Raw genomic sequence first — 24241 nt, 5'->3', positions numbered from 1 at the left:
AAAGTAACAACAATAATTTCCACCAAAAGGTGAAGTTTGATAGACGTGTCTTTTTGTAAACACATGGCGTAACAGTCCGAAATTAACCAGAAACATGTGCAGGGTAACGTTTGATCAAACATTCTGGGGTGTTAGACTCTAATGGAACATGCTCATTGGCATAGTCACGGTCATCCAAAGGAAATGGGCATGGACATATGGAGAAAAGAAGAGTTATATATTTCAATCAAGCTTTTCCTAAAATGATAAAGCACTTCCTCGTGATTTTCACCATCTATTTCTGGCTCGTCATTATCATTAATTTGAAAAAGAGAAGGCACACTTTCCCTTTGTGACAATTGTAAAGTTCTTGAACTTGAACTTTGGCAATTTAAATGGGAACTAGTTAGAGATAAGCTCCTCTGACATTCATCTAGTGAAGATGGAAGCCAGGTTTCCAGATTAGGATGATGATGGTTGGCACTAGAAACTGTACTTCCGACCCAATGTTTGTATGGTGAAAAGAACATGCTGTCTTGATCACATGACGCGTGATTCTTCCAATTTTCCTGAACATTAAAGTAGTGCTTACTGTGTGACAGAGACAATGCTGTGTGGTTAAAATTTGTGTCCATGTCTTCATAGACATATCCTCCAAACTTGACTTCTTGATATCTTAAGAAACCAGAATCCAATATTGAACTGAAGTTCTGTGATTTGTCCAGTAGCGAGAATGAGGGACTAAAGTGGTATCTATCTAATGTATTATGTAATGTCTGCTCTTCAGGGTGGCCTAAAATTGATAATTCAGGGGGCATATTTGGCTTTGATTGCATGTAAGTGGTAGGAAAATTTGTCGCATTTGCAGTGTAGTCAAAATCTTTTTCCATAAGAGGAATCGATTCTTTCTCTGGTATCCCCAGCTCTTTGAAATGATTGGATGTAAAGATTTCACGATCTTGGTTATTACTCAGAAACCCTCGGGTTACATCACTCTTGTCAATGAAACTTGGAGTTCCACCAAAATTGCTTCTAGCTTCTGTCATACTGAGCAGAGGTTGAAAGTTGAGTGGATAAGGTTGAAAGTCGGCATGAGGGTTAATCATCTCAAATGATCGCAGAAAAACAGGAGACAGAAAATGATCATTGAAGGATGAACTTGATTCAAGTTCAAGAGGCTTCCTCTTAGGTATTTGATGGTGTTCTGCAAATTGAACATCTAACTCTCGAGAATCATGCAAACCATGTCTGGTAGCATTTGCTGCTTCGTTAAGCAAAGGTTCAGGAATTACATCGCCCTTGGTTGCGACACCGAAACTTTGAGTTGCACTTTGTTTGCAGTCAGGTTCCGTTATTCGAGGCGGAAAATTGTTTGAATCATAGGTTGGATACTTCGAGTGCAGATTAAATCTCCCATCTAGTCTGAGAAAGGAAGGAGACAACACATGATCTCTCAAGTATGGGCTTGATTCAAGTCCAAGAAGTTTCGTTTTTGGTATCCGATATTGCTCCTTAAATTGATCATCTGACTTTCGAGAATCAGGTAGATCATATCTTGCACCATTCGCTTCTTTTCCTGGATGTGTATCCTCATATTTCTGGCACAGAAAATCATTCTTGAGAAGGGAATGCAGGTCACTGGATGGATTTATAGAATGAGAAATGGCTAAAATTCCATACATTTTCTTCAGTGCTCGTAGGGAACAGCCGACTAAGAAGCATGGAAATAATATCATGCCTGAAAAATTCCTATTATATTCATGATAAAGGGAAAGGACAGTTAATATCAATATTGAATCTGTGCCTAACCCTTTTGAACAGAGCTTCTCTGGGTCTGTAAACAAGGCATCTGCAGCACTCAGTCGTAATCTTTGTCTCTTTGTAGCAAAAACTTCTCCATGCGCATGCTGATCTGAAGTATTGACACAGTAATTGTTTTACAAAAGCTATGTCAGCACATTCTGAAATATGAGAAGTAAATTGCGCGTCTTCAGTTAAACTACAAACATATTTTTACAGTAATAAATTTGACCATCGGAAGGTTAATTTACAAATCAGTGGCACCGAATAAATGTTCAGACTGTCCTATGCATTATTTTACCCCGCAAATACCTTGGAACCAAGCAATCCAAATGAAGAAAATCAAACCTTCATGTGAAAATATTCGCTGGGATTTGAATTTGTCACTATAATCCTGGGAGCCCTTGGGCGTGTTGCTGATGCAGTACAAGCCTGCGTTACCATCGGTTAAAAGATCTTGGGATACAGATTGTTGTTTAGTAGGGAATTAAAAAATGAAATTATTGCGGGAGAAAAAGGCATTTCCCAACATTTCAACATTTTGGAGTACATAATCGCCAATTAGAGAAAATATAAATGCCACATGATACTAACTTAAAAAGCAAATAAGAGTGCAGAGGAGTAGATATTGATATAATGAGAAGAAATAATCAAAGTTTTCCAGAACGAGGAACATTTCTTTACAAGTGGAAAGTGTCTCCTTTCCTAATTATCCTGATTGTGAACACCATGATCCTACATATCAGTATCTCTGCAGCTAGAATGACGTGGAATTTTCCTCTAATACGCACCTGATTTATTCCAAGCTTTTACAGAAGGTGAGAAACATGAGTCTGTCCTTACAGTTGATACGTACTCAATGATCCTTGAAGAATTGTCGCAATTACTTCCGATCCTGACATCACCCATCTTCTCTGCATATACATAAAATATTTAAATACACTTTTAATCTATATAGAATATTGAAGTTTTGGTTGTAGTTCCTCTAAAATTTGAGTTTTAGTTGAGGTGCCTTGTCACTGTTTAGTGAAGCATTACTGTTTAACAGATCAATAACAATGACAGGGATCGAAAGCACTACAGGAACCTAAGACCTAAATCCCAATTTTAGAGAGACTAAAACTAAAATTTAGTATATCAAATAAGAACCAAAATATACTTTGAATCTTAAATAAATGCGATGACTATTCTATTGTGACAGAAGATGGCATATGTATAATGTCTCCGTCTTCAAAACAAGGAGAAATATTCAACTTTCAGAGTGATAAAGAAATGAAATAAATGTCTTCTTATACATAAGAAATTCCCCAACTTAATTATATTAAGATGGCTTTAATAGAGGAAACAATTTAACATTGTTAAGAAAAGTTATGGCGGAATAAAACATCCTCATGTTTTATAAGGACTTTTTGAGAGAAAAAATCTTAATAATGCTTATTTATAGATAAGCAGGAATAAAACTTTTCCACCTTTACAGACGTGATAAACCTTTCACATCAATTCTACGTAAAACCATTAAACAATTTCATCGTAACCGACTGCAAATGTCATTTCTGCCAAAGTTATGAATAAACAATACCTCCATGGTCTTTTATACGTATTTTTTACACTGCTACCTAAAGTCATGTAAAATAAATTTATTGAATTTTATAACAAGTTCATCTAAACTCACATTGAAAACGATTTCTGATTACTACACATTTCTCACAAACATATTAAACTTAAGTCATATTCCTAAGAATCTGTCTAAACTAAAATGAACATAAGGCAAATTTATTATCTTTGAAATCCAACCAACCTCTGGAATAGTCTGTGGATTCTGTCTTCTTAGATGATTGGCGAGATTCCTTTTGCAGTGGACGTAAATGAAATCCATCGCTTGCATCCTTCTTCAATTTCGTAAAGAAAGCAAACTCGGAAGTTTTTGGATCTGTTCCTGCACTTGAATTCCAAATCCTACTTAAACGAAGTTATTTAATTCTAACTACTATTATATCAATGTGCAAGCTAAGATTAAATAGTAAACTCCAATATCGTAGACTTTTGTAGAACACAACCATGAAAACGTGGAGCAAAACGCATCGTTCGTAGCGAACCAATCGTTAGGTATTGATTGCAATCGTAAAGGTTATTTGAAAATTAATAACGAAAATTCGAAAATGTGAAAAGGAAGAAGAAAGAAACCTTTGGTTTGAGAAATTTTCCTTTTATTCATTGCAATGCTCGCAAACTACACAGAACCAGTCGCACGCTCTGCAACACAATTGCTAGTGAAAAGAAGAATGGGAAACTGGATTTGGCGCCAAACGGCACATGATTCATAGTTCCGCACCCGTCTAACATTCTTTTCATACGTAGAAATTATCTATAGGATTTGACGAGTTTACAACAACTCATACGCTTATTAATACTACGAATTATATTTATTCAAAGAAAAATATTATTTCACCTACCTAAATATTTTACACTCTTACTTACTTTTTACTCTATTTTTTCTTAAAAAAAAACAAAAATTTACACTTTTATAACCATTTTATCTTTATATTCTATGTTAAAATAAAGTGTAAATGTGTGTCATGATACATTAGTCATTATAATGTCTTGATAATAAATTAAAGTGAAATCAAACCACAATTTATTCCCTGCTGCTGAATTTGGAAAATTATTTCTCCCATTTGGAAAATTATTTCTCCCAGTAAAATGAGAAAATGCTTTTGTTTAAGTGTAATGGTATAATGACACACTTTTACATTCACGTGACACAAAATATAAGGGTAAAATGGTCATAAAATAGTAAAATTTTGTATTTTTTAAGAAAAAAGTAAAAAACGATAGTGTCAAATATATGTAAAAAATTTAAGCGTGTCAAAGAATCATTTTTTATTTATAATAGTATTGAGTAATTTCGTTTAATTTAGTCACCTGACCTGTTATCATTACATACTAATGAAAACATAGGATTGTGTGTGCATTTTTTTTACTAAGAAAGGTTCTATATTTGATAAAAATAAAGTTGGCACTTTGATTATCTATAGTATTTATTTATTAGTAGATACAATGTGTTATATTTTGGTATGTAGGATCCAAAACTCTGTTATGATTCGATATGTAGGGTCGAGAACTACACTTTCACACTTTTAACCAGTCACTTATCTCTGGTTGTCTCTTTGCCCTCAATATACTGAGGAATTTTCTCTTGTAAAGTCTAAGTCTGAGTCAAAGACATTCCCCATTAACACAAAAATAGCTTTCAATATCTATTACTTTAGGCTTATAATGTCGGATAAATGTCCTACCTCATAGCGTGAAGTTGAGGGAGTAGACAAGTGTTGCTATGAGGGTAAGGAGAAAAACACACACAATAAAGGTTTGAAAGTCGCCGCTACAGTAGTCCTAGAACGCGTCCAAGAACTGCACCAAAAGCCAATGAAAACGAATTTTAATCGGTGCAAATGAAAGATAACGGTTCCAAACGTAATATAGACGGTGTAAAATGATTTTAAACGATGCAAAGTGGAAGAAAACTTACTAGAACGTCAATGGCGAATGAGAGAAATTGGAGGAAGAAGTTGAACGTTGTGAGAGAGAAAATGTGTAACTGGTGCTTGCGTCGTGGGGTGGGTAAAAATGCAGAGTATTAGACGTCATCCCCCCTTCCCAATCAACATCTAAGTGCTCTAAGACGCTAGCCCCTTCCCAGGCGACTTCTAAGTGGTAAAAAAAAATTAATATTGGCACTCAAAGAGGTAATTTCAAACCTTTTTGGCGTCTGTGGGGAGGGGGACCAACGTCTAAGTGGCAAAAACAATTAATATTGGCACTCAAATGAGATATTTTCGGACATTTTTTACGTTTATGGAGGGGGAAGCCGAGACATCGGGGGGCTTGTAGCCGACGTCTAAAGGCAATAAAATAATGACTTTTTAGTCCTGTATGCAGACCATTTGATGCCTGACCTTGGGGGAGCCGACGTCTATACCTTATTTGACATCTGACCCTGGGGAACTGACTTCTATAATGTCGTTTTATTTACAAAACTTCCCCCGGTCATTTTTTATGTTGGATTTCCTTTCGTTAGACGTGAAATGTTATTTTTGCACTAGTGCCCACGTTCAATTCAGTTTTCAGTTACCGATCGGTTATCACAGTTAAGTTTTAAATGTCCAATAAATGTTACCACCCATCTTTTTACCATACTTTTGTATTTATAGGCTCTGAAACGAGCTATTTTTTAGGGTTGACCCAATCATGACCCAATATTTTATAAGATGTTTTACCTTGATAATTATCTTGATGTTGTCTTAATATGCGAGATGTCGATCGATCATTAATGTTGATAATAACTGATCGGTTTATGTTGTTTTAGAAGTTTTGGAGAACTGAATAACTGTTCACTAGATTAGGCTGATCGATTGGTTCATATGGTACATGTTGTTATCAAACTAATTGTATATATTACAAAATAGATGTGTTATAAACTAACTAATTATAATACTCTATATATATATAAGAGAAATTGAATTATAGAATATAGTATATTTTAACACTTCTCTCTAACTTTAATAGTTAATAGATAACATTTTGACTTTGACGAAAAGCTACTCAGATGGAGTGAAGTCTAATTGTTTTATAAAAGAAAATTAATTATAAGTTGATTGAACGAGAAAATGAAAAGCAAAGGATACTAAATAATAATGAAAATATAGATTGGAAGCATATGATGAGTGAAATGTTTCTCATAATAGAGTAAAGGAGGTGTGATAAATGGAACCATGGGGTCTTCCAAGTGTCTTGATAAGTCATTGAATTTCACATGTGATGAAATTAAAGGTCGATATTATAGTTTAATGATGAGTTACGATAGTGGAGCTTGTTTCTTATATTTTAAAGAAATTAATGAAAATTCCATAATACACAAAATCTTGGGATGGAGTACCAAGTAATAAAATATATGACCAATCAAAATTGTCAGATGGTTTTAATTGCAAGGACCAATTTCCTTGGAAGAATAAATCATGTGTAGTGTTTATTTTATATACTCTTGAGTGTCTGAGGGTGGAGGGAGTGACTCTGACTATGTTTTGTTTTGGATGAGTTGTAATAACATTATCCAATGGAATGGGATATGGTTCACAAGTGGCACCACCCCAGTGGTGAACACGATTGATGCACATTTCTGGGGATCAGATAATTCGCCAAACTAAACATTCATCTTCATTCAAAGCCTCTCAGTGCTCTGTTGCTCTTGTCCTTTTGCAACGCTTCAGATCACCAAAAGTAGAGAGACAACCTACGTCACACAACACACACAAGAACATGGCATCAGCAGCATCTGGGTTTGTGTTTTCTCTTAATGTTGCAGCTGCCACCACAAACTCATCCCCTTCAAGGGTCATGTTCCCCTCAAAGAACAATGGTTCTAGGCTTGTTGTAAGGGCTTCAGATGAGGTTGCACCCGCACCTGCCACCGCCACTCCCCCACCTGAAGCCGAAGCAAAGCCAAAGCCACCGCCTATTGGCCCCAAGAGAGGTGCTAAGGTCAGTTACCCCCAATTCAACTTTTTTAAAGTTATGCTATTGCTCATATTGTGCTAAGTCACTTTCAACCTTTGAACATCACCCTTAGTTCTTGATTTTTGTGAATATACCCTACCATCCCTCTAGAATTGGATTGATAACATGTTATAGGAATTTCTGGGCTTGTATGAATGGGTTAACCTTTTTGTAACAATGGTATCAGAGCCTTGGCAACGAACCCGATGTTTCGACGGGGCGTTTGTTATAGGAATTTCTGGGCCTTGTATGAATGGGTTAACCTTTTTGTAACATAACACTAAAAGGCAGATAAAGTTATTGAATTTGTTCCAGAAAATGTTTCTTATTTTCGCCAATATCTATAAACTTGTCGACATCGTATTTTCATTTTCTTTCTTGCTAGCAAAGATTTATGAATTTGGATTTTTTCAAACTATAAACTGATATGTGTTATCTGGTTCAACTGTAAGCTTATGTATTGCATCCCTGACCCTAAGTGTATTGATGCCCTTGTTACAAATATATATATATGGTGAGAAGGGGAATTCTGGAGGAACATGGTAGCATCATATTCTTGAGCATAAGAAATGTGATCTTCAGAATTCTATAATTTTCAATAAATTTTCTGTTGGGAGTCTATAGCATTTATCTTGAAGCTATGTAGGAACAAGGACAGTGATGAATCTTGCTACTTGTATTCATTGGAGACTGTCGTTAATTAAATAGTTTTAAAGTTGAAATTTGTGTTGACCAAGTAGTGAAGCAAGAGGGTTAAATTATAATTTTTTTTTTGCAATCAACAGGTGAAGATTCTTAGGAAGGAATCGTATTGGTACAAAGGAACTGGGTCAGTTGTTGCTGTTGATCAGGTTAGTGCTCCTAAACTCCCTCTAAGACAGTGATTCGTCTCAAATTTGTAGCATTTCATGCATTGTGCAAACCCAATTCATATTTGATTGGTTTGTGATCGTTGCGCAGGATCCCAAGACTCGCTACCCTGTTGTGGTTCGATTCAACAAAGTGAACTATGCCAATGTATCAACAAACAACTATGCTTTGGATGAGATCGTGGAAGTTGAATGAGTCCAATTTAGTTGTATTTTTGATGCCTCTCTTGTTATCGCTGTTACTAGTCTAAGGTTTTATCATGTCACAAAACAAAAGAATCTGTATCATATGCTCTCTGATATCTACCCCTTGATCTCTATTCTCTGTGAACAACATTCTCTGTGCAGCTGCTCATAATCTTCCACTACCCAGATTCTTATTTTATTGAAATCAGCAACTAGTTTTGTTGGAGCCATCGCTTTATAGCCACATTACAACTACTAAAATCAGCTTAAAAATGAAAGTGAATTGCTTATTATCCATGCACTTGCTCCAGTTTGATCTGACTATAACCAACTTAATTTGATTTTTCTGACTTTTTTTTTTTGCAGCTCATGGGGTTGAAAGAAAAGATGATAGAATAAATAGAGTGAATGAAATAGAGTGAATGCCCCGAAGAAAGAAACATTTATTACAGGGAAGATAAAATAAGTTCACACGTGAACGTATACCATGGCTTTTGATGAAAAAATAAAAGTGAAGAAGAGTGTATAAGAGTGGTTTAGTGATAAAGTGTTGAAAGAGATTGTGAATTCAATTCTCCACGAGATATAAAATTGATTTGATGAGTTTGCAAAGAAATGAGAGTGAGAAAAATTGTACGTTCAACTTTCCCCTAATAAATACTATCAACTAACATTGCCGATAAAAAAAAAATAGTTAGTTACGCTAGTTCTTTATAAGTACAATTAACAAGACTGTGCTGTGTTCTTATGGTTGTTTCAACCTAAATGCTTACCAGTTTATGCCTTTTGGCATAGATAATTATGAAAAATAAACTCATAGAAAACACCTTGTAAAGAGTTTGAGACTTACAGGAATGCAATGTTGTTGTCAAAATATGAAAATATTGATCACAATACATATATAGACTGTAATACCAAATACTACAGCAAACAGCTTCTCATTGTATTCTGTCATCTCAGAATTAACCACCTCCTAACAAAACTCAGTTATAAAGTCTCAATCATATTTAACGTGTAATAATAAGATCAACTTAAAAGAATACATCAAAAATCAAATCATAAAAGTGGAATAGAATGTCCATATAGGGAAACAAAACCAGGAAAAGGAAATGAAGAAAAAGAGGGGTGCACTCTTTTGTTTTGTGGGGAGGGGAAAATGAGAAATGAACCTCAAAAGTAGAAAAACAAAAACACTAGTCCTTTTAAAGAACTCTACCATCCATGCCATCTAGTAGGCCAGTCCACATTCCCTTCACTGATGGTAGTTGTGCAACCAAAGCATTCCAAGGAGGATAACCAACACCACTACCACGAACACGACCATCCATGCGTAGGGATAGATACCTGTACAATGAAACAAAATACCTAAGTTCTTCTGCAATGTTCACTCCAACACATCCATCAAAAAATAAAGACAGCTTTTAATTAGAGTATCTAAACCATATAAAGTGACTGCACAATTTCACTGCAAAACTATAGACTCATGAATGTGAAGCTTTTCATTTTAAAGGGAAAGTTGTTAATGATCTTCTGCTGAAAACTTAAACATCTCCTCACATCTATACCTGTGAGCCGTAACATGGATAGAACTTACACTGGAGAATCAGAAGGTACACCAGCTAACTTCTTTTGCTCATCTAACCACCTATTGACAAATGCAGGAACAATTTTTAACAAAGCAGACAAAATAAATTGAATAGCATTTTCATTTTTCATTCTTGAAATTGTATTAGGAATGAAAGGTGTTAAGCTTTTTATCATTCTCATAGCCATACTCAGACCACTCATTGATGTAAACTGGAGCCAGTTGCCATAGTCTTTTCCTTCTTGTGGCAAGATCCCCTGTCTCCTCAAACTCAAAAGCAGGTGAATTTCCATCTGTTACTAAGGGCACAACAAGCACCCCTCTGTCTAAAAGGCTTTCAGTGAAAGGTTCACTGCGCTTAAAAGACTCAGTTACAAAGGATGCAGGGCCAGCACATATGACAAGACGAGCAATCCCTCTCAAGGAATTCATAGGAATGATCTTCTTCTCATCCACACGGAGCTTAAGATTTGATAAGCTTTCTTCTCTTGAGAGGCGAGCCACCTGTGCATTCTTTGCTTTGTTCTCTCTAAAGTACAAGAAAGCAAATAAAGACACTGCAGCAATGTCAATGGCAAGACCCTTCAGAATTTCAGGGACTTCAGTTGCTCTTGATGAGTTAGCCAGTGCTCCAATTAGTTGTGTGATTGCTATGAATGCCCCCAGAGAACCACTTGCAACAAAAGCAATATAAAAGAACATCCTAACAGACCGAAAAGGTGAGAGAACCTCGCTCCTTATCCTGGCTGTAGAGCTGAAGAACAAATATGATTAATGATTGATTGATGAAGCATCACTGGCTAATACAACCTGATGAAAGAAGCATCGCATAAAGAGGAAAAACCATAAGAAAGGAAGAAAACGGAGTGAACTCTACATTCATTTGAGAGGTTTGCCAAAACAAAATAACCATGCAAAATTGCTGACAGAAACAGTGATTGATATACATCTTAACGAACTCGAGGTTAGAACACTAATAATATAACTTTGACATTTCAACATGATTTCTTGTTTCTCAACAAGTTTCTAAGCATACTATTATAAACACTTTCACTATGTAATGTTCTTCATAAACACTCCATATAAAAACCTAGAGCTACTCGGGAAGCAACAAGAAGAAATATCTATAAAAGTGTTTATAAGGCAAAGATAATTCCAATGAAAACTATATCTGTTTGATCCTAATGTTTCTTTTTCAAGCTTCAGTACCATTAGGAGGTGTATCAAAAATTCCAAGCATACCAAAAATAGGTGAAACTGTGAACTTATTTATAACCACTAAATTCCATTCTTGGCATTACTTCTCATGATCAATTGAGCCATACACAGAGAGAGAGAGACACATATATACATAAGAAAATGAATTATGTATATAAAATATTTTGTATGATCATGCCATGCATGTATGCACATCCTGATTACAATTAAAATTACCAGAGCAATCAATATACCTTAATGTAACTGGCAACTGTTTCTCAATAACACGTTTTACAACTGCAAAAACATTATTTTATCTGTTTATCTCTATGTATCACGTCAATTATCTTGCAACACAGTTCCTCTCTATTCTTCTAAACTCTCTCTTTTGTTCCATATATATAGAAAAAAATATATATATTCATACAATTTCTCTTATGAGCCATAGACCATTTGAAAATTGGAATTTCCGTTTTTAACAAAATTTTAACATTGATTCTCTATCGGTAGCTTGCTCCATGTGATATAAAAGAAGTGAGAGAGAAAGAGAGAGAAAGGGTACCTAATATCTGGTTTATTGGCAGCAGAACAAACAACAGTGACAAAGGAAGAAGAAACCCTTTGGTCTGAGAAAGACAGAGTGTGTCCATAGCCAACACTTCGGCCACAGAACACAAAATTGGTACGATGATTGGTGATGAAGTTGTTTAGAGGTTGTGTAGTGAGAGTGAGAGACATAGTGTTGGAGTTAGGAATCACTGAACCGAACGTTATAGCCATTGTTCGGTTCCTAACTTAGTAGTGAAAGATTTGATTGGGTTTGCCATGAGAAGTTTCATTGCAGCTGAACCAGCTCATCTTCTTATTTGGTTGATTCTGGTATTGCCACGCTTACCCAACACCAAACCCATAATTATTACTATTTTGGAAACTATAAAACAATAATGTAAAAGGAAGTTGCTTTTTAAAGATAAATATGTTTAAGAATAATAACATGGCACTTTTTTTAATTTTGTTTATATTTTTTATTTATATTTTACATTTTTTTGTACAAAATTTAACCAAAACATTATTTCTTTTATTGTGTTATTACTTTTAAATATTATTATTTATACTAATATATATAAAATTGTATACACCATTTTTTTTATCATAATTTTATTTCTTTTATAATAAAGTTTTAATAACCAGTTTTTTTTTAATTGGTTACTATAATTTTTTTCTAGTATTAAAATACTCAAAATTGATTTTGATAAAAAAAAATTATAGTTAATAGTAATAGTATTTCGTTAACTTATTTTTTTAATTTCTTACGATCACATCGTTTTTTTTATACCTTTATTTTTCTTCTCATATGTCCTTAAAAATTTTACATCAAACATTTTCCATTAAAAATTATAGAGAATGCGTTAAAAGTAACTCAGACTATCATCCATGATATTTGAAATATTTTCTGCAATTTTTAGCATCGTAAATTTCTTTTAATTTTTTTATTTTATAATTAAAATTAGTCATTAGCAACTGTTTAACTGATAAAAAAGATAATCATTATTAAGACCACTTGTAAACAATGAGAGCAAAAAAGGATATGTAGTGCCCACTTACAAATAATCTAAAACAAATTTCTCTTATTGTAATATTAATATGATTAGATATACATATATTTACTGTGTTTAATTTTATCCAACTTAAAAAAAAAAATTCTATTATCAGTTTAATGTTAATTTAAGATATTAATGGACTCCTATGTTGAGCCATCACGTTATAATATCACTTAAAAATGAAAAAAAAAGAACAAAAGCTTAAAAAATAAAATGAATATTTTTAAATTTTAACGAAACCAATTTTAACTATTAAATATAACAATTTGAGATATAAATTTTAAGACATGTATATATTTTTAATCAATTAATATTATTTTTAATTATTTTAACTTTTAGTTATTTTTTTCAAATATAATTTATTTAGTGCAAATGATGAAACGAAAAAGACTCGTTCAATATATTTATAGATATTTGGATGAACTCAACATATTAATTTTAGTTCATATTTGATTCCATAGATTTAAAAGTAAAACCAACAGCTGAAAATTATAATAAAATAAAATGCAACACCAAGAACTTTACATATTTTAGAACTACCTTGTAATTACTATTTTCCATGTGTAAGCTAATAATTAATTACTTACGGTAAATATACATCAATGCATTAAAATATGAAGCCACACCAAACTTTTCCTATCTAATTAAACGGCAGCATGCTATATATCTTCCTTTCTGATAAACCAGCATGGCACTTCATTAATGCTCATGGATTCAATCTTAGTATAGAATATGAAAACTTTACAACTTATGTATATATATATATATATATAACTACAAAGCGATCAACATCTAAGAAAAAGCAACAAAAATGGAAAAGAAGAGAAATTCAGTTTTGTTAGGAAAAAGTGGTTATAATCTTTTGGTTTTGGTTTTGGTTTTGGCTTCAGCAAACCTTTCAAATGCCTCAAGTGTTTTCCCTGGATTGATAAAGTGGCATGTGTACGTTAGGAATGAGTTGAAGAACGAGGAAAGTTTATTGGTTCATTGCCAATCAAAAGATGATGATTTGGGTAGCCATAAACTTTTTGAAGGTGGGAATTTCACTTGGAGTTTTAGGACAGATTTCTTACACTCCACTCTATTTTGGTGCCATGTGAAAAAGGACAATAACAACAACAACAATGGTTGTGACAGAACTGCCTCATTTGACGTGTTTTGGTACGACGAACATCTTTTTCAGAAGTGTCATTGGAAGAATTGCCTTTGGAGAGTTAGGGATGATGGTATTTACTTAACAGCTTTATATGAAACTCAAACTCAGCAGTTCTACTATCACTGGGGTGCTACCAGACTTCCCTGATTTCTTCTTTTCTTTCTTTCTTTTCAACAAATCTATGCGCATCAATATGCATTATGTCATTGTTATAATATCTTCAAGAAAGAAAAAAATAATACTTTGTCTTTTTTTTCTTTGATGGATTTACTTGTTTGTTTGTTTATTTTCTTCTTTTGGGTTTGTTATTTGATGGATTATTGTGGCTTCTTTTTCTGACCAATAATTTTTAGTGATAAGAATTGTGTATTGCTTTTGAGATTAAGCACCGATTCATATATAATTACAAAGATTATCTAAATTTAACTTTTTTTTTTCTTTGCTGACTAATAAGAAAAATTGGCAGGAAAAATGAAGAAAATGGAGGTAAAAGTTAGTGAATTGTGTACTGCTTCTATCAACATGTATAATTTTAGCTTACATGTTTATTATCGAATGGAGGTGAAAAACAAGAGAACTGATCATCCTTTTAAGAATTTCAATAGGTAGAATAATTGTTATTTTTTTCCCTCCTTTATTTTAATCTTATTAATTACTATAGTTTCTATCAAGTCAATTGGGATATATCAAGAAAGATTTATTTCCTTATATAAAAAAAACCTCTTGGCTGTATACATTTGTTTTTACACAATATGAGACAATATTTTATTGCTTCAAAACTAATGTAGAAATTAATCATCAGTTATGTAATTTTATGTTTCTGTTCTAAAATATATGCAGAAATTAATTCTCAAAAAGAACGTATTTTTCCATTTTAATGAGCATTCTTCTTTTCATCATGCACCGCATCATAATGTTAAGACTTAAATTTCACAAATCTTTTATTTAGATCATTAATGTGAAATATAAAAATAAGACTAAGAGTTTTATAAATAAAATTCATTCTCTCTCTCTTCTCTCTATATCAAGAATTAAAAAAATATTAAAATTAAATTAACATATTTTATAATACAGTTGGTGATCCTACACATAAATCATTATAAGAAAAAGTGTATTTAACTGAAATTATATTCAATATTTCAGCATTTTCAACCCCAAAGTCTGTTATATTCATGGTTTGTTTTTTCCTCCAATAAAATGAGTTGTAACTAAATTATTTATGACTTTTAATATTTGAAATGTTTTTCAATTCTTTGTTACTTTTTACAGAACTTTTTTAAATAAAACAAATTCACCCAAATTTCTAAATAAAACAAATCCAACTGTCACGTGAGTAAAACCTGTAATGTCACATTATTTTTTAATCATGTCTATTCGAATTAACAACAAGTTCTTAATTGATTTAATTTTTTACAATCACAAATCTAATTGATAAATTTTACAATACAAGAATCTAATTAATTTAATTTTTTATAATTAAAAATCTAATTAATAAATTTTACAATACTAGAACTTAATTTAAAAAATCCTATAAAAATAAGGATATTCTAAATAATTAAATCTTTGCTATTTTTGCGAGCACAATTAAAGCCGCATCAAGACAAAATTCACCAAAATGAATGCAATAATAATTCAAAAACCTTGAGTGCCTGCAAGAATATAATGACCAATTTTTTATTTTTTTTTTATAATAGCTTGGCTACGCCAACTCCAACAACTTGATTCCTAATTCTCACTCCAAAATTTCACTTTCCTATTCTAATTTCTAAAGCATCAAATATAATTATAGAATTTTCAAATCACCACAGCATAGTATTACAAAGAGGAAAAGTGAAAAATAATTTTGAAAAGACAAAGAGGATAAAGACAAAACTATTACAAATAAAAAGTCCAAGTATGAACATAATCAAATTGAACTTTTACTAAAATCAAAAGACGAAGTAAAATTTGATGAGAACTTCAATTTTTTTTTCTTAAGCACAAAGAATATACCAAAGGAGAAAACGAATATTCAAAACACAAGGAAAGAAGAAAGTAAAAAAAAAAAAATAACAAATTTTATTGTAATTTTTTAAAAACACAGTCTATACTTATCGAGATTACGTTTCTCATAATAGGTTATTACAACCTCTGTCAATAAGCCCCATTAAAATTAAAAAAAAAAAAATTGTAGTGAATCATTTCCACGTCAGCTACTACTAATGAATGATTTGATTGATGAATAAGATATGTATAATTGAATTGGACATGTCAACTTTTATTTTTTATTTACTTCTATATATATTTTATGAGAAACGTGCGTATTCCCTCAAGAGACCATGAAATTTATTATTCTAAAGAATGAAATTGAAATTGGTTTGAAATTTTTCTTAAAGAACTAAATAAATTATTTGTATTTTTTAAAAAGATAATTTCTATAACTTTTATGAATATAAAAAAAGTTATATTGAATTTGAGAAACTAAAAAACATGAGGTTGAATCGGCACAACAATGACGATATGATTGTATTTAATGTTTAATTGTTTCATAAATAAAAGAGAGATAGAGAGACAGAGAAAATATGGATAAAGTAGAAGGCAGGTATGATTTGTGAGACAATTCCTCTGAATTGGATTGAATTGCCCTGACTTTTGCAACGCAATCTACCTTAAATTTCAACACCAGCCACTGTGAGCCAATTCTTTTCAATTTTTATTTCAAGTATGAACTAGATTAGCTTGTGAAAAATGTATGCAATTTTGAAATTTGATGGTATCATGTCTGTCAGCTTCTCTTTCGAGGTCTGGAAATGATCATTGGCTGCTTGCCCATAACTAACCATTTTATGCTTTCTTGTTGTCTTGGGGCTATATTCTCAGGGTTCATTAAAACATTCAACCTTCAAGACAGAAAAGGTGGGGATAGACAATGGAAGGAAACGTTGCTCTCTGTGTTTATGATAATTCCTACCATGCCAACCTAGATCTTGACCATTTGCATTTTTTTTTTCTTTCAATTTAATGGTATGTTTTCGATTTTTATAATAACTATTCTAAAAGTCGTACTATGATATGTAGTTGATTGACGGTGTATAGAAAATCAATTTAATACTTCAAAATATGAGATGTAAGGTTTACTACTAGAGAGTGCCCTTTTGTGAAAGTGGCGAAATTGTGCAACCATTCTATTTTAACTTCTCTAACAATCACAGTAATAGTGTGCAGTTACAGTCGTAGAATGGGAGAACTGAAGCTACTGGGAGTTTGGCCTAGTTCATTCGTTTACAGGATCATATGGGCGTTAGAACTGAAGGGCATAAAGTATGAGCATGTACAAGGAGAATTCCACAACCCTGATTTCAGTGATTTGCTACTGAAGTATAACCCAGTTTACAAAAAGGTTCCTGTCCTTGTTGTTGATGGAAAGCCAATTGCAGAATCCACTGTCATTCTTGAATACATAGAGGAAAGATGGCCACAGCCACCCATGCTTCCACAGGACCCATATGAGAGGGCCGTGGCACGGTTTTGGGTGAGTTTTGCTGAAGAAAAGGTAACAAGGTTGTTTGTTAAGCAGTAGAGATTTTAATTCTCTCTTGTTCTTTCATTTATATATCTATGGTTGCAACCCCAATTGCAGAGTACTTCGTTTATGTCATTCTTTGTGGCTGTTGGAGAAGATTTTCAGAAGGCAACAAAGGAAGTAAGAGAAGTGCTTAAAGTATTAGAAGAAACCATTGGGGACAAAAAGTATTTTGGTGGTGAAGAAATTGGAATTTTGGACATAACCTTGGGATGGATACCCTTGTTCTTTGGAGTCATTGAAGATATTGTTGGTGTAAAGGTGTTGGTAGTTGATGATTTTCCCCGCTTGTTTACTTGGATTCGGAACTTCAGTGAGCACCCCTCTATCAGAACGAACTTTCCAAGTCACCATGAGTTGTTTGGTTATTACAAGCAAAAGAGAGACTATTATTCCACCCAATACAGCATGAATGCAGGCATGAACTGATATGTATCTATACGATATATTATATTAGTAAACTTCCTTGTGCTTGGATTATTGAATTAGACTGATAATTTTATTTCCACGATCCAACTTCACATTTCAACCTCATTCAATGCATAACATATGTTCATTATAGTTTGGGGTTTAATGGTGGGGGTCCCGTTATAAACTACAAGCATTTTCCTTCTTGATCGATTAGATGTGTCCTTCGAATAATGGTTTAGATTGTTCCTTATTTATCGTATTACGAATTTAATTGCATTTTAGCTTGAGACCAATGCGTCCAGTAAAACAAAATGGCGGAGTAGAACTATCACCTAACTGAGAAGTTGCAACTTCTAGTTCTGCAAACCATTAAACAGCAGATTTGTAACAAGAAGGGCCTGACTAAAAAGGTCAATGTTTAAGCTATCAGTGCGCTCCGATATCTTTCAACCAACATTTGTGACAAACATAACATTCAGAGAACTGCATTGACCAACAAAATGACAAATTAGTGGCATATCAGGTTTCCTCTTGGATGTTTAGCTCTCTGGAGTTTTAGCTTTAGCTTCGGATAGCAAAGGTTCAAGTTCTCCTTTCCGGTACAGCTTCAGGGTATCTGCATGAGTTAAAAACAAATGTTGGACAAAAAAGGAGAAAACAAAGAAATTGCACTTCTATATTTTTATTAAACTGTATAGTGTTAAACTTCTTGAAACTTCCAGAATACAAAGTTCATATATGCAGACAATATACATTGTAAGTTATAGATATTTTGCAATAAAAACAGAGTGGTGATTAATAAGAATGTAAAAATAAGGACGTCTTCCACTTTGACAATCAAGAATATAAAAGACAATTTTAACTGTGGATATATCCCCACTCAGACAATCAATAATATAAAAGACGAGAAAACAAGGAAATGTACCTGAACAGCCGCCAATGTGTTTGCCACCTGAAATGAAGAACAGTTTTAGGATGGGTTATAAACTATTCCGTTCAAAAGGTGAACTTAAAATAAAGGTAATAGAATTTGGTGCTTTTATTGTACATAATGTAAGGATGCAAAGGTTCACGAATGAAAAGAAATGAAATAGTACATCGGAACCTACTTGCATTCAGGGTACGTGAAATGCCGCCTGGTTTTTTAAAGCTGAGTTTCAAGTTTAGGTTGAATCATGTGGCTGAACAATAATAACAAGATTCCTTTCTTGAACAAAAATTAATTTTAGTTCATTTCATAAAAACCATGACCAGGACAGTAGGTTATACATTACATCGTGATTTTTTGAATCAAAAGTGAGATTAAAAGAAATTGTGGATCTATTTATTCCACCAATTTGAATCAAAAGTGAGATTAAAAGGAATTGTGGATCTATTTATTCCACCAATAACCAAGCGAGATCGGGTGTAACATAAGAGATATTCCATTTCTATTGACTCCTCATGAAACTGGAATAGATCAACAACAAATATTGCATATGGTATTCAAAACTGGGATGAATTGAAAACAAATATTTATCGACTCTAATCTAACTCTTCTTTGTGTGAAGATAATGAATCCTGTTATTGAGGTACCATCATAAAAACAATCCCTCCTGCAAGTACTTGGATCTGCTCATTTTTCTCCTCCATTACCCATTTGGAAGTCCATGTTTGTTTTAAGGTAGTTTTGTATCTCACATTTGCAGAGAAATTGGGCAGCTTGGTGGATTATTTATTAGTTTCTCCTTACCTTCACATCCCCTCTTTTGTCGTTCTGCCATCTGTGTACATTATTGCAGGATAAACTCTCCGGTGTTTTTGAATCTCCCCAGTTTCTCGTCTATTATTGCAGGATAAACACTCTAGAAGTCCACTGTTGTTTTAAGGGAGTTTCTGAGAATGGGCAACCCCGGGGCATAATTGGTTTTCACTCACCTTCAAGACACCTTATTCAAGTACAATGGTTAAAAATCTTTTTCTCTCAAATGATTTTATTAAAGAATCAGTGAACACTTTCACATCTGAACTTGTTCCATTCTCTCTCTCTCTCAAGGCACATAGACCCTTACTCTCCTAAATCATTAGATTTTAAGCATGCACAACATGTCCTCAACCTATAAGACCCTATCATATGTCCTATTTAATATCATACAATTTTCAATTTTTAGTATAGCAGCAGAAGTTGAACATACACATATGCAGAAGATTGTGTCATATCAATTACGTCTTTATAACCTAACGAGCATGAGGGGAATATAATAGCAGAAAAGTCATATTATAATATGTTTAGCATCTTCGCTTGGATAAAGTCAGAGTTGACATTTCATGAAAGGAACAAAATATCATCACACCCAAAATTGAAGTTTTAACACTTTTCATTTTATAAAAATTATTTGAGTCGTTTTGAAAACTGAGAAGCGCAACCACATTGGTACCGCACTCAAGATTATTTCATTGCCTCAAGACACCAGCTACCCAGTAGTCAATAATACATGGATCCATAAAATCACCAATTTCTAGTTTTAATTAAAATCGTATGAAATAGCAGTATTATAGGTGCCTAAGTTGAAAGCGGAACATGACACAACTGATACAGCAAACTGCAAGTTTGATATGCAAGACTTGGCACTGAAATCTACAACTGAACTGCATGGTATCATTGACCAGACATTTAATACCCTACTTTACTGTTAAGCTCTCTTAGGATTATTTTATTACATGAAATCAGCCTATAAAAAAGTCTTAATATGAGTAAAATCTTAGAAATCCCCTTCCTCGCTCAATCTCTCTTGTGCATAGCCATGTGTGGAAGTATGAGAAAAATATTTCCATTTCTGCTCCATTTATTTTCTACACCCCTACTCTTTAAACACAAGGTTTCAGGATGCACCAAGGAGAAACGATTCAAAGGGGAGGGCATGTCAAATAAGTGGCTTATCAACATTATAAATATCCACCAGTCAGGCAGTTTCTCTCAGCATCCAATCAACCAACAGTAACAACAATTCAAAATCCATAGAAGTTAATGGCATAAATATTCTACTAACAATGAGTCACCAAATGCTAATACAAGCATGATTAAGTAAGTAATGCATCCAAGATGGGTACTGCTTACCAATAAATACATTTGGCACAGTGTGTTGCCCCGTGATCCTCTCCAACACCTTTTGCAACTGTGGCCCTTGAGGACCTAAACAGAAATACCAAATTTATGACACAAAAACAAGTGCTCAAATGCACAACTGATAAGGAAAATTGCAACGAGAGAATTTCTCCCATAAAAAAAAATGCCGAATTCCGCAAATTTCTATCGTCAGTGAAAATTTACTGGCAACACACTAACCAAAAGAAAGGCGAATCACATTTATAGAAAAGACTAAACTTTTACGTAGGAAATAGCAATCGGTTAAATATGAAAACCTGAGCTGTGGCAATTTCGTTGCCATTCATTCAAGTAACCATACTGAAATCATTTTAATTTTTCAACAAGAAGGAGGCAGTTCAGGAATAAGCACACGCAAGTCAATATTATCAAGAAACGAACTCGGATTGAAGACCACTATCACTAGGTGCATATATAAATTTGATGGAAAATGAATAATACGAGAAAGGACAGTTAGGGCTAAGAGAAAGATGCCAACATTAATGAACAATTCAGAAGAAGAGATGAATTAAATAAAAAAAAAAAAATTACCCATTTCATCTAATTCGAAGACCAGGGGGTTGACACCGAGTTTGTTGAAGAGGGATTTGACCTCAGAAGAATAGGAGCACCAGGTTTTGGAATAAACGACAACAGGGTTTTCTGCAACGGTTTTCTTAATGGAGTCTTCGAGGCGAGAGCCGAAGGAGGAAGAGGAAGAGGACGATGAAGTGGCTCGAACGGAGGGGAAGTTGCGGTTTGGCGATGGAGAAGCATTGATGGAGGAAATGGGAAGAGAGTGAGAGAATAAGTGTTTGGTTACACAGAAGGAAGAAGAAGAAGAAGAAGGGAGCTTTGGAGAAGGTTTGAAGCTTGAGAGAGAAAGAAGAGCAACGTTTCCCAAAGCCGAAGCCATACTGTAGTCTTCAATTCTGTTCTTTTCTTTTCTTCCTTTCTGCTTACATAGCCCTTCTTTTCATTCTTTTTATTTTTCACATTCATTCTACCCTTCTTTAATTCTTTTTTCCTTTTACTCTTAATTTTAATCAACTAATAGCATGAATTTTTATTTTCACCACTCTTTTTATATTACAAATTTAACTAACTTACATGTTATATTAATAATAAAAAACTCAAGGGTAAAAATAGGATCTCATCTAGTCTAGTAATAATGTTATTCATTTTTATGAAAGTTATGTCTAATTTTACAAGAGTCGTTGTTACATTATAGTCCATTAGATGGAAATAACAACTTTGACACAATTTTAAATATAATGAAATCAAATTAAAAAGTTTTTTTTAAAAAAAGATCAAAATGAATCGATTATATAAAAACTAATAATCTATAAATTATTATAAAGAGTTACCCCTTTTTAATTTTTTTTTTCTTTCAAACAAACAAATAATACGTCGAATTCTGTAGGGGCTTTGACGTATTATTTGCCAGTCATAAGCCAAAAAGTAACTCTTTTTTAATTCTTTTTAATCTTTTTTCTTTTAAACCACATATAATACGTCAAATTTTGTAGGGGCTTCGACGTACTATTTTTCAGCCAGAAGCCAAAGAGTTGTTGAGATTGTTGACAACACAATATCTATATCACTTTGGTTTTTTATGATGACAACACATTTTTAATAACACACATATGTTGTTGTAGTGTTACATGTTCTTATGCTGATCGGTTGATATATTGTTGAACATATTTATGTGTTTTACTACTATGTGAATGCATACTTATTGAGCTTGTACACGTTAAATCATATTTGGTTGCATTACACATGTTTTAAAGGATGAAAACCACATGCACTCTTGTGAACTTATAACTGTGTGACAAAGTTGCAGTAAAGTCGACTCCATTACTAATTGAATCGACTATGCTAAAGTCCTTGTACAAATTTTGAGAAAAAGTTCTATGTGAGATGTTGTGAAGGAAAGAATTTCAAAATGCTTTGACTTGTCGAAGTAGATTGTGTGCGCCACACATTCTACTGTATTAGTTGTTTGCTTTGAAATTTTATTATGCTCATGAACAGTAACGACTATATTTTTAAAAGTTAGTTGAGCATTGATTGAAAGTCAACTGTATTGAATGAGAATTTATTTTGTTTGACTAAATGCTACTGGTCTGACTTATCTGTTATAACTGTTATAACCTAGTCGACTGGATTAGTAGCATATTCGACTAAGGGAGCGTTTGAGTAACAGAATTCTATAAATAGATAGAATCCGAAGTTGTTCTAAGACTTTTGGACATTTTTTATCTAACACTTTTAGATTCTGTTTTAGATTGTTTCTTTGAGATTATAGAGCTCCAAGAACTCTTCAAGAAGACGGTGGTGATCTTGCTTGAAGGAGATTCAAAGAGAGACTGACTGCGCGCTCATTGCTTGATCACATATCTGCATATTGAGGTGTCTTCTAGTTGATCAAGATTCTTATTGGCATCCGCAGTGATTGCTGTGGTTAGCTGTTGTGATTATAAGGGATAGACTCGTGGAGTCTGGTTAACTTTGAGGACTGTTCAAAGTGGTTTTACAGATTGCAGGAGAGTGGACACCTTGCTGCAATTCTTGCTTTATGGTTCACCTATATTTTGGTTAGAAGGTTAAAGAGGTATTTTATATTTTTGACGTGGAGGTATTCTATAAAAGCTTTTTTGTAAAAATCTTGACCATTATAGTGCATTTGCTTCCGGGTACTGGAAGGGCATTGTATGTAGGCATTGAGGCCGAACTAGTATAAAAACCAGTGTTTGAATTTCTCTATCCCTGATCTTTTACTTACAATCGACTTTATTATCTATGCAGTCACTTACGTTTTTCCGCTGCATACGAATTTTCATTACTTGCAATTCAAGAAAGTTTGTAAAGTTTTCTACTTTGTTTTAAAGATTGCGAAAAGATTCTGATTTTGAAAACCCACCAATTCACCCCCCTTCTTGGTGTAAAAAGAAGCCTACCTGTTTTCCAACAAGAGTTACCCCATTTTAATTCTTTTTTCTTTTTTCTTTTAGACAACCAATAATACGTTGAATTCTTTAGGGGTTTTGATGTTTTATTTGTCAGTCAAAAGTTTCCCCTTTTTAATTCTTTTTTCTTTTTTCTTTTAGACAACCAATAATACGTTGAATTCTTTAGGGGTTTTGATGTTTTATTTGTCAGTCAAAAGTTTCCCCTTTTTAATTCTTTTTTCTTTTTTTTAAACCATCAATAGAACG

The 24241-nt window shown here is 33.2% G+C and overlaps 6 protein-coding genes across 16 annotated transcripts; 3 read left to right on the top strand and 3 right to left on the bottom strand.

Moving 5' to 3' along the window:
* Positions 1-102: 102 nt before the first annotated feature.
* LOC111242306 lies at positions 103-4105 on the bottom strand. The gene is made up of 7 exons (XM_022784900.1): positions 3964-4105; positions 3578-3715; positions 2571-2693; positions 2128-2211; positions 1789-1891; positions 1660-1717; positions 103-1577 (listed from the first exon to the last, which is right to left on the bottom strand). Exons 1-7 carry the CDS (start codon positions 3992-3994, stop codon positions 171-173), a joined length of 1944 nt encoding a protein of 647 aa, XP_022640621.1. The 5' UTR covers positions 3995-4105; the 3' UTR covers positions 103-170.
* A 2825-nt stretch (positions 4106-6930) lies between these two features.
* On the top strand, positions 6931-8613 carry LOC106769759 (photosystem I reaction center subunit IV, chloroplastic). Its single transcript, XM_014655502.1, has 3 exons — positions 6931-7317; positions 8118-8183; positions 8293-8613. The coding sequence occupies exons 1-3, from the start codon at positions 6946-6948 to the stop codon at positions 8395-8397; spliced, it is 543 nt and encodes a 180-aa protein (XP_014510988.1). The 5' UTR covers positions 6931-6945; the 3' UTR covers positions 8398-8613.
* A 696-nt stretch (positions 8614-9309) lies between these two features.
* Positions 9310-12061, bottom strand: LOC106770830 (protein LOW PSII ACCUMULATION 1, chloroplastic). 2 transcript variants are annotated; one of them, XM_014656647.2, is made up of 4 exons: positions 11732-12061; positions 10163-10726; positions 9982-10032; positions 9310-9731 (listed from the first exon to the last, which is right to left on the bottom strand). In XM_014656647.2, exons 1-4 carry the CDS (start codon positions 11947-11949, stop codon positions 9590-9592), a joined length of 975 nt encoding a protein of 324 aa, XP_014512133.1. In that variant the 5' UTR covers positions 11950-12061; the 3' UTR covers positions 9310-9589. The 2 variants fall into 2 exon arrangements, with proteins under 2 accessions (XP_014512133.1, XP_014512134.1); XM_014656648.2 differs by having other exon boundaries at positions 10169-10726.
* A 1520-nt stretch (positions 12062-13581) lies between these two features.
* Positions 13582-14073, top strand: LOC106770393 (S-protein homolog 1-like). The gene has a single exon (XM_014656205.1). The coding sequence runs from the start codon at positions 13582-13584 to the stop codon at positions 14071-14073; it is 492 nt and encodes a 163-aa protein (XP_014511691.1).
* A 2371-nt stretch (positions 14074-16444) lies between these two features.
* Positions 16445-18035, top strand: LOC106772518 (probable glutathione S-transferase). Of its 10 annotated transcripts, none has more exons than XM_014658963.2 (4): positions 16445-16596; positions 16786-16821; positions 17131-17458; positions 17546-18035. In XM_014658963.2, exons 3-4 carry the CDS (start codon positions 17144-17146, stop codon positions 17915-17917), a joined length of 687 nt encoding a protein of 228 aa, XP_014514449.1. In that variant the 5' UTR covers positions 16445-16596; positions 16786-16821; positions 17131-17143; the 3' UTR covers positions 17918-18035. The 10 variants fall into 10 exon arrangements, with proteins under 10 accessions (XP_014514449.1, XP_022640407.1, XP_014514447.1 ...); XM_022784686.1 differs by having other exon boundaries at positions 17124-17458; XM_014658961.2 differs by having other exon boundaries at positions 16786-16929.
* Positions 18036-18198: 163 nt separating this feature from the next.
* Positions 18199-21982, bottom strand: LOC106772519 (monothiol glutaredoxin-S10). Its single transcript, XM_014658966.2, has 4 exons — positions 21576-21982; positions 20997-21071; positions 18825-18851; positions 18199-18515 (listed from the first exon to the last, which is right to left on the bottom strand). Exons 1-4 carry the CDS (start codon positions 21937-21939, stop codon positions 18439-18441), a joined length of 543 nt encoding a protein of 180 aa, XP_014514452.1. The 5' UTR covers positions 21940-21982; the 3' UTR covers positions 18199-18438.
* Between the last annotated feature and the right edge of the window lie 2259 nt (positions 21983-24241).

The sequence above is a fragment of the Vigna radiata genome, chromosome 8 (genome assembly GCF_000741045.1).
Source record: "Vigna radiata var. radiata cultivar VC1973A chromosome 8, Vradiata_ver6, whole genome shotgun sequence".
NCBI classification, from domain to species: Eukaryota; Viridiplantae; Streptophyta; class Magnoliopsida; order Fabales; family Fabaceae; genus Vigna; species Vigna radiata.
This window is presented reverse-complemented; position numbering and strand designations above follow the sequence as displayed.

What these genes read in the sequence shown, in the direction of transcription:
- LOC111242306 (XM_022784900.1), bottom strand. Translation starts at nt 3,994, where the DNA reads ATGAATAAAAGGAAAATTTCTCAAACCAAAG. An exon ending in GAAAATTTCTCAAACCAAAG is followed by an intron (nt 3,716 to 3,963) that starts GTTTCTTTCTTC and finishes ATTCAAGTGCAG; the next exon opens with GAACAGATCCAAAAACTTCC. An exon ending in CTACGAGCACTGAAGAAAAT is followed by an intron (nt 1,578 to 1,659) that starts GTATGGAATTTT and finishes TTTCTGTGCCAG; the next exon opens with AAATATGAGGATACACATCC.
- LOC106769759 (XM_014655502.1), top strand. Translation starts at nt 6,946, where the DNA reads ATGCACATTTCTGGGGATCAGATAATTCGCCAAACTAAACATTCATCT. An exon ending in GCCCCAAGAGAGGTGCTAAG is followed by an intron (nt 7,318 to 8,117) that starts GTCAGTTACCCC and finishes TGCAATCAACAG; the next exon opens with GTGAAGATTCTTAGGAAGGA. An exon ending in CAGTTGTTGCTGTTGATCAG is followed by an intron (nt 8,184 to 8,292) that starts GTTAGTGCTCCT and finishes ATCGTTGCGCAG; the next exon opens with GATCCCAAGACTCGCTACCC.
- LOC106770830 (XM_014656647.2), bottom strand. Translation starts at nt 11,949, where the DNA reads ATGGCTATAACGTTCGGTTCAGTGATTCCTAACTCCAACACTATGTCT. An exon ending in TACATCAATGAGTGGTCTGA is followed by an intron (nt 10,033 to 10,162) that starts GTATGGCTATGA and finishes ATTTGTCAATAG; the next exon opens with GTGGTTAGATGAGCAAAAGA. An exon ending in GTACCTTCTGATTCTCCAGT is followed by an intron (nt 9,732 to 9,981) that starts GTAAGTTCTATC and finishes TTCATTGTACAG; the next exon opens with GTATCTATCCCTACGCATGG.
- LOC106770393 (XM_014656205.1), top strand. Translation starts at nt 13,582, where the DNA reads ATGGAAAAGAAGAGAAATTCAGTTTTGTTAGGAAAAAGTGGTTATAAT.
- LOC106772518 (XM_022784683.1), top strand. Translation starts at nt 16,716, where the DNA reads ATGATCATTGGCTGCTTGCCCATAACTAACCATTTTATGCTTTCTTGT. An exon ending in CAACCTTCAAGACAGAAAAG is followed by an intron (nt 16,822 to 17,123) that starts GTGGGGATAGAC and finishes TCACAGTAATAG; the next exon opens with TGTGCAGTTACAGTCGTAGA. An exon ending in TGAGTTTTGCTGAAGAAAAG is followed by an intron (nt 17,459 to 17,545) that starts GTAACAAGGTTG and finishes CCCCAATTGCAG; the next exon opens with AGTACTTCGTTTATGTCATT.
- LOC106772519 (XM_014658966.2), bottom strand. Translation starts at nt 21,939, where the DNA reads ATGGCTTCGGCTTTGGGAAACGTTGCTCTTCTTTCTCTCTCAAGCTTC. An exon ending in CTTCGAATTAGATGAAATGG is followed by an intron (nt 21,072 to 21,575) that starts GTAATTTTTTTT and finishes ATTTCTGTTTAG; the next exon opens with GTCCTCAAGGGCCACAGTTG. An exon ending in TGTGCCAAATGTATTTATTG is followed by an intron (nt 18,852 to 20,996) that starts GTAAGCAGTACC and finishes TCTTCATTTCAG; the next exon opens with GTGGCAAACACATTGGCGGC.